Source organism: Haliotis cracherodii, unplaced genomic scaffold (assembly GCF_022045235.1).
Source record: "Haliotis cracherodii isolate W230 unplaced genomic scaffold, xgHalCrac1.p SCAF_1, whole genome shotgun sequence".
Lineage (NCBI taxonomy): Eukaryota > Metazoa > Mollusca > Gastropoda > Lepetellida > Haliotidae > Haliotis > Haliotis cracherodii.
Window position 1 is genome coordinate 77,288,017 of NW_027266264.1, and position 8,426 is coordinate 77,296,442.

Genomic DNA, 8,426 nt, shown 5'->3' on the forward strand with positions numbered 1-8,426 from the left:
AGTAAAGAATTATAATCATGATGTATTGTATTAATAATGTGCTTTTGAAACAGCATTTTGTTTTTCTTTTGTTCAAACATCTTTTTAGGAAATGAATGTCAAATCAATCCGGACCTCTTTTCTTAATTTTTTGCCTCCTGCCTCCATGCATATTTGCTTAAAACACATTTAGATATATAAAGTTTATTTGCCTTAATGAACAATACATTACAGAGACTTACAGATGCTCTCTGATAATACATCAGCTAACAAAATAATGTATTATGCTGTCGCAATGTACCAGGTATGTGCATTTCATCAATATGCCTGTGATTGCCATGAGAAGGTCCAGAACCCCCATTGTACTTACTACTCCGTGCCTTGTGATGAGGTAGATGCCTGTTTCCGTTGTTCCTAGTTGTTAGGATGACTGTATCCCTCTGTTGTTGCAGGTGCTGCATGGGGAGCAGTACATGGAGGTGTACAAGCCCCTCCCTACCGACGCCACGCTCACCAGTAAACTCAAGATAGCAGATATCCTGGACAAAGGCTCAGGAGCTGTGGTTCTGTATAATGGTGCGCTCACGTCATTTCATTCGTTAGCTTCATTGATAAAATTATATTAAACTGGATATCTCAAGCTCTAAAGCTGTAGCTGGAATATCACTGACCACTGCAAAAAATGACAAACAATACTTTTCTTCAGAAGATGGGTGTTAAAAGGCTTTAAACATGAGTCACCTTTTTTGTATTTAAGATAGATTGGAACCGTTGAAACCTTGAAAGTTGATACATTTTGAGGAATAAGTAGGATTGACATGCCATGGATGCAATACATGGTCTCCATGGGGTAGAGTGGGGAGGGTCAGTGGGGCATACCCACAGCTTCAGTGTACCGCTCCCAACATAGGCAGCAACAGTTGACTGGATCGCCAGTATCTTGGTGATGATATGAAGCTTGGGTTAAAGAGAGCTGTTGTCTTTGATTCCTCAGTGGAGAGCTTCAATGAGAAGGGTGAGAAGGTGGCATTCAACCAGTTCTCCATCTTCGTGGTGGGGTCTGGGAACTTTGGCGGCAAGAGGACATCTGATGCTATCATCCCAACAGCAACAGTGCCTACACGTGCCCCTGACGCCAGCATTACAGAGACAACTCATGTGGATCAGGTGAGCTTCAACAATGGTGATGGTGATATCATCACATATATAAAATATGACCCACTGCAAACCCAAGAAGATCTGGGTTAGGATAGGTCTTCACCAACCCATGCTTAGTGTAAAAGATGACAATGGTTGTCGTAAGAGGCAACTAACAGGATCAGGTGTTTATTGCATATCGTAACCAAATTGCGCATGATTGTTCTTCATGATGTCAATCACTGGATTGATGGTCCAGACTTGATTATTTACAGTCCCCCATCATTCATAATTGATAGTAAACAGCTGTTCAACTGAGCTGAGGTTAACTGCTGCTATGTCATGCAACTTTCATTGACCCTGATAAAGCATGCATCTTTTTGCTTCGAAGCGGGGTATAAGAATATATTCTCCCTCTCAGAAATCACGTGCAGCCTGTCTTATTGGTTGAGGGGTATAAGGGATTTATTCATCTGCTGAGAAATTTATTTCCCTCCAAGGTGGAATACGTAGTATTTTATCAAGATCACATGAACCAATCAGATCTCATCATTCTGACATGGAGGTAAGATAAAATATAATGTGAATGTCTTGATGTAACGTATGTATCGTGTGATGGTCTCCAGGTTTCGATGTATTACAAATTCTGCGAAATAACGTTTGAATAACCTGAGCCTACTGATATGAAAGATGATGTCCATGATGTGCTTCTGTTGTCCAGGCTGCCCTCTACAGACTGAGTGGAGACAGGAACCCACTTCACATTGACCCAAGCTTTGCTGCCCTGGCAGGTGAGATCCCTGGCAGCAATCAGGGACACACTGCTATTTTATTATATACCGGGTAATCACCGCCAAAAGAAACGTGAATACCATACATGTTGGTTAATATATGAAGAATTATTTATGCTCAAGACATATTAGATTGGTTTGATGCACAAGCAAACGAACATACTGGTATGTTGTGCGAACCGAGGCTCATGACCGCATCATGACGTCACAGATCCATGACTCGAGACGTATCATTTGTCTCGTGCAGGATTAGTGTGTAAAGTTTGGAAATCACGTACAGCATATCATGATAAGAATAAAGTCACTCTGTGGTAACACTTGACTGATTGTTAATTTTGTCATTAATTGGTACACATTAGAAACAGCTCTTCTTAACGTATTTACTTCTCTATATGTTTCTATGTTTCACGTTTCATTTGCCGGTGGGTATATTTTACAGTATTGTATTTTTCACTTAGATTGAATTCCACCTTATCGTGTCCTCGTTTATGACTGATGTTTGAAGGTGCCTGCTTGTACCTCCTTTCCTATTGCTTTGATCTCCAGGCTTCGACACCCCAATCATCCACGGCTTGTGCAGCTTCGGTTACGCTGTGAGGCATGTTCTACGTCGCTACGCCAACAACGATGTCACCAGGTTCAAGGCTGTTAAAGTGAGTGAGATCAAACATTCTAATGGCAAGGTCTCAGCAAACATGGTAATCTCTGTTAGTAGGATGACGCTCTGTATGTCACAGACCATTTTGTGGCAAACGATGGCTGTCTTCTAGATTTCATTTAACACAGATGATGGAACAATTTGTAAACTGGAATGTGAGTGTCTGTCACAAGCTGATTGGTTAAAAACATTGTAAAGTCAGATTTGTAGCTGAGAAATTCTCTACCTTTCACTGTATATGAGTACTTAAACATATACTTATTAATGATGGGACGATACACAGATGCATTGGTGGATTGTGACTTTTTACTTCTGATACAAGTATGGATCAGTCTCACTAAATAAAAATATATTGATTCTTACCTTAAATGTTTGCTTTAATTTCCGTTACACCAAACAAACATCAATTAGTAGTGAACAAATAAATATTTTCATCCATTGTGCCATAAGTGACACTGCCAACTGTAAATCATTTGTGTGCCAGGTATTTAGCCATCCTATATTTATGTGATAAAATGGCTTACAGACCACAGATAAGGGCACATGCAAGTATCTTGCTATGTATTTGCTAATTGGAAAGGTATCATGATACATATTGGATATTAGCCCCAATTCTTGTACTGATAAGTGTCTTGTCAAAAAATATGAAAACTTGCCATCCACATGTTGACATATAGGTCATGTCAATGTGATATGACATTTGATAAATATCTCTCACAAAAAAACTTGGTTTGCTTAATGTTTTATTTGGTCCTTTGAATCAGTTGTCACAGAAGCATACAATGTAGGGCTGGGACAGGCAGCCCGGGTACTCTGGTACTGAGAAGGGCCTGGCTACCCACAGTCCTACCTGGACCCGTGGTTTGTCACGTGATACATTGTTAATGACAAAAATTATCTAGAACTCTATGGTTACACTACAAGTCGCTAATGTATGACTTTATATGTTTGAATAAAGGTGACACTTCAGTCAACTTCAGTGTATGCATGACCAGATCATTTTATACTTGTATCTAAATACATTTTGCCAGGCCTACGGTCAAACTTCTCCCAATCAGACAGTTTGTATGTATCTCTTGAGACCTACAGCGGGTACCCGGGTAGGGTTGGGTATAGTGTGGTGGGTCCCCAGGTAGTAAATATGGACTTGTCCCAGCCCTAATACAATGTCATCTATTGTAACATGATGCCATATCTCAATAACAGTTCAGTTACTGTTTGTATTAATGATATCAAAAGAAATAATATATTTTCAAATTTGGGGGTGTTATTTAGTGTTTAGACTCAAACTATAATGTAGTATGTGTGTTTATGTCAAATAAAGTCCTACTAGTCCTACTGGTGTACATGCAAGTTCAGTTCTCCAACTACATTGTGGTATGTGTGTTGCAGGTGAGGTTTGCGAAGCCCGTGCTGCCAGGACAGAGTATTCAGACTGACATGTGGAAGGAGGGCAACAGAATCTACTTCCAGTGTAAGGTGCGTCCACATTGGGTTCTGTCTGTTTGATCTCTACTTTATGTGATAACAAGTCTTCAAGGACATGTTCTGACATTCTATATTATAAACACACAAAGAGTCTGATTATGTGTTATTAAATTTGCTTGTTTTTTTATCAGATTTATTTACTTTTAATGGCAATATTTGTGGACATGCACAATGCATGAATAAAAGGAAAAAAGTGTAACCGTGTAATTCTTTTCTGATAAAAAATGTAGTAATTTTTACCTGTAAATGGAAAGTTGAAAGTGACTGGCCAATCAGACATTGTGGCAATGCTGACTGTTGCAGGTTGTGGAGACAGGTAATACAGCTTTATCTGGTGCATACGTGGACTTGACAAGTAGCAGTGACAAGCCAGCCTCTGTCAAGGTGAGTGGTGTCTGAACTGTTGCTATGTTTAGGAACAAGCACTTGTATGTGACGAAATCTGGGGGTAGAACTGTTGAAGGAGGGATAATGTTTTCTACTTCAAGTGCACGCTTTTTTTAAGAAGTTAGCTGAAGATAAAAAAGATATTCTAGCTTCTCATGAAGTGGCTTAACATAAAATCAGTGCATGAAGGCACTTTAAAATTGACAAAAAAATGAGTAAGTGCCTGGCCAGTGAGTTGATCCAGCAGGTCCAGGTTCTTTTGACAATTACATCACTGTCAATGACATTTGCCTTGTGGCTCTTTTTTTTTCCAAACCTTTTTAGCTCAAATGACTGAAAGTCAGGTGAGCTTCCATTTTGCCTTGTGTCAGGGCAAGTTTTCTGTCATCTGAGTGTCAGTCCGTCATTAACTTTTTGATATCTCCTCTGAAACTACAAGGCCTATTGAGCGTAAACTTTGTTTGAATAATCCCAGCTATGTTGTCGCTAAAAATTGCTCAGATAATTCTCTCAGAATTGACTTTAAACATGGCTGCCATTATTTTTTCATAATACAGCTGTACTACAAAGCATTGTGGCTCTATATTTGTATTCCTCAACCCATCGTTTTCGTCAAATTGTCCCAGAGGTGATTGCCAGCAGCATGTGTGTTTTGTTGTGTTTATGGAATGTTGATATGTCCCCCCAGGCTCCCAGCCGGCTGCAGAGTGACTCAGTGTTTGAGCTGATGCAGGAACAGATCAAGTCCCGCCCAGGTCTGGCCTCCAAGATCAACGCCATCCTTGTGTGGGTCATTACCAAAGGAGGTAAACCTGTCTCAGAATGGAGTAAGTATGCTTTTACCAGCATCTTTAACAACTAGTTGTAGGGAATTAGTACATCTTCAAAACTAAGGATTCTGTTTTGGTAGTGAGTGAATTATTGATAAATTTCAGCCATCATTAAGTAAAACCAATTCAAATATTTTGTCAATACATGAGAAATGAAAAAATGAAAACTAATGGTGGTCTTATTTCAAGTTAACCTTGTGCTAGCTGTCAGTTATATGAACTATTTATAGTTATAGCTCCATATTTGCCAGTTTGAGAGGGCCAGAAAGGATGCTTAACACAGTATGACCTTAAAGCAGTACACTGTCAGTATTTACTCCTTGGGAGTACTGGGACTTCCAGCACTAATACTCGGGGTCCCAGGGTGACCAATGTCTCAACAGTGAAACACATCTGTTGTTATTGACTGGAACTTCACTGTTTGAAAGTAAACCTAATGGAAATCATGGATAATCTACATTAACTTTCATTGTACTTTCTATCTGAATAGGAATTGTTAAGTAAATTTAAAATGCATGCTATAGTTAGATTGGTTTCAGTGATTTAAACTGTTTTACTCTTTTGCCTTTTTGCCCAATGTCCATTCTCCCTGATTCTGTCATCACATGAATATGCATGGCAATAAAAAGAACCAAATTTAGACTTAGTTATATTACAAATTTTAATTATTATATGTAGTAAGGTAAAAATGCATTACTAGAAAGATAGCACAAGACACTATTTGTTCTATTCCCTCTTATTAAAAATATTATTGGCCTAGAATGATCGATAAACACATGTTTCTTTGTTTGTTGCTCACCAATTATATGTTTCTGTTTGGTTATTTCAGCTATTGACATGAAGACATCAAAGAACGGTGAGGTCTACCGTGGACAGCCCAAGTCTGGGAAGGCAGAATGCACACTAACAGTTTCAGATGAAAACATCATGGACCTAGTCACCGGGAAACTAGCACCACCACAGGTAACACATGCATGATCTGTTGAGTGAGTGAATGTTCATTGACATGTGTCAGAGCTGTGGAGCAGACAGACCAGTGGTTCAAAACATTACACAGTGACACACAATGAGCAAGGTAACCAAATTTATTGGCAAGTACTGGGGACTTTGGGCCTATTCTGACCTAGAATCACCTCAGTGTTCCTATTTACTGGTAATCACCAGTTTTTTACTGGTAAAATTAGGCTTGGACGGGTAATTCATGTGACTGTCAGTCCCAGAGGACCGGCAAATAAAGTACCTGATAAATCTTTGTTATTGAACAAAACATCTGCGATATTCATATAAGTATATTTTTCGAACAAAGTCAGCTTGTCTGTTACCATCAGGGTTTCCCCTTGTCTATCTTTAGAGCAAGTCAATAACATTTTGCTTTGCTTCGAGGTTAAATATTTATTTCTTGTGAAATCAAAATATTCAAACAAAAAAGAGAAAACTCAAAACTCAACTTTGTGTGAATGATGTGTAGATCTAACTAACTTACTTCAGAGATGACATCATTGCATTGAACATGATGTTGAAAGAATTAAAACGAGGTAATTTTCATACTTTTTTAGTTTGTTGAAAGTTGGGATTGACAAAAATTAGGGGGGACTGGTAATTTTTAGAGTTTCAAAAGCCAGGGGGAACACTGCACAATGGGGAACAAAAGTAAATTTGTATTCGATTAGGATGTCACCATGATCATCATCTAACACCATGAAGAGAAATAATCAGAATATATTCATGTTCTTTTTCCATCAAATATTTTTACATGGATTTGTGAATGATCATATTATTATTTTCTTGTAGGCTTTCATGGCGGGGAAGCTGAAGGTGAAGGGAAATATCATGCTTGCCCAGAAGCTTGGGGTCCTCTTCAATGAACAAGCCAAGTTGTAAGGAACATAGTATCAAGAGAGTGGCACAGTTGCTTTTAGGATGTTTATAACTGTGATTTTCTGACAACGTCCTCATCAAGTATATATATGTATATGGAAAATGATCAATACTAGCAATGACATCTTTAACGATATAGTTTAGTGTACAGTCAACTGGAGATTTCAGTGTTTGCAAAAGGAAAAGGATGAACAGTTAAACTGTCAAAACAATAATACAATTTCATCCCCAAAACAGTAGCTCATTAAATATGTGAATAATTCATGTGTCAGTCCACCATCCTCACACAATGAACAATATATAGAGCTTCACATCCTTGTCTGGTGTAATACTGTGAAATGTATAACAACAGTTTATTGAGTTCTGCTTCTGTAAGATTGTTTGTACATTTATCGGTAAACAAGATCAATTGTATGGAATCATTATCTGACATTGGTAGCTTTTCATAGAAAGACTGATTGCAGAGGTTGATATATATATGTATGTGTGTGAAGATGTGGGATATATATGTGACTACTGTATTCGCTGTATTAAGTGCCCTACTCCAAAAAGCACCCCTGATCAATGTCTTCTCCAATCTGAAAGTAATCTTTATGAGTGTTCCATCATAAGCCAGAAATCTTTCATGTCAATCTGTATTTATCCTGTTTTTCTATTATAGAAATGCTGCAGTGTTGAAGGGGTATATAATTGCCTCAATTATTTTTGAAAAAGTTTCATTAATGTTTGAATAAAATCTGTTCTCTCCCTCTTAATCTGACAACAGACGTGATCTTGCATGGTCAGGATGCTTGTCACAAATTAGGTATATATATAGGCTTTTTAATTATTTCCCATCATGAATTATGATATTGCTCATGTATGATAATCAGTGATGATAAATCAGAATTTGTAGATAATGTCTATTTATCTTCTGCATCATTGTTTGTGATAGTATATATCACGTGTTATTATAACTTCATGTTATGATATCATTGATAAGAGGGATCAAACCAAATGTGTGACTGTGTTGTAATTGATACAAATATGTTTGTTTTTTATTCTTGACCAGTACACATTTCCCATAATAAAACTTTTCTATTTTCAAATGTGTATCTGTTTTGATGTTGGATTTTGTTTCCTTCAAATAACAGGTTCCTGTGAGTGAGTGAAGGTTGTTTTATGCTGCATTGACAGCTGTATCATGACAGTTTGCTTGCTTGTTTGTTTGTTGTTTAATGCCACATTCAGCAATATTCCAGCTATATGATGGCAGTCTGTAAATAATTGATTTTGGAC

The 8,426-nt window shown here is 37.8% G+C and overlaps 1 protein-coding gene across 1 annotated transcript in view; it reads left to right on the forward strand.

Moving 5' to 3' along the window:
• Positions 1-8,195, forward strand: part of LOC139469133 (peroxisomal multifunctional enzyme type 2-like) — a 31,703-nt gene extending 23,508 nt beyond the window's left edge. The window contains exons 15-23 of the mRNA XM_071251273.1: positions 432-555; positions 974-1,146; positions 1,838-1,907; positions 2,454-2,560; positions 3,958-4,044; positions 4,357-4,437; positions 5,129-5,267; positions 6,100-6,233; positions 7,062-8,195. Of these exons, the coding sequence (XP_071107374.1) occupies positions 432-555; positions 974-1,146; positions 1,838-1,907; positions 2,454-2,560; positions 3,958-4,044; positions 4,357-4,437; positions 5,129-5,267; positions 6,100-6,233; positions 7,062-7,151 (1,005 nt within the window). The 3' untranslated portion in view covers positions 7,152-8,195. The remainder of the gene's footprint in view (positions 1-431; positions 556-973; positions 1,147-1,837; positions 1,908-2,453; positions 2,561-3,957; positions 4,045-4,356; positions 4,438-5,128; positions 5,268-6,099; positions 6,234-7,061) is intronic.
• The last annotated feature ends 231 nt before the right edge of the window (positions 8,196-8,426 follow it).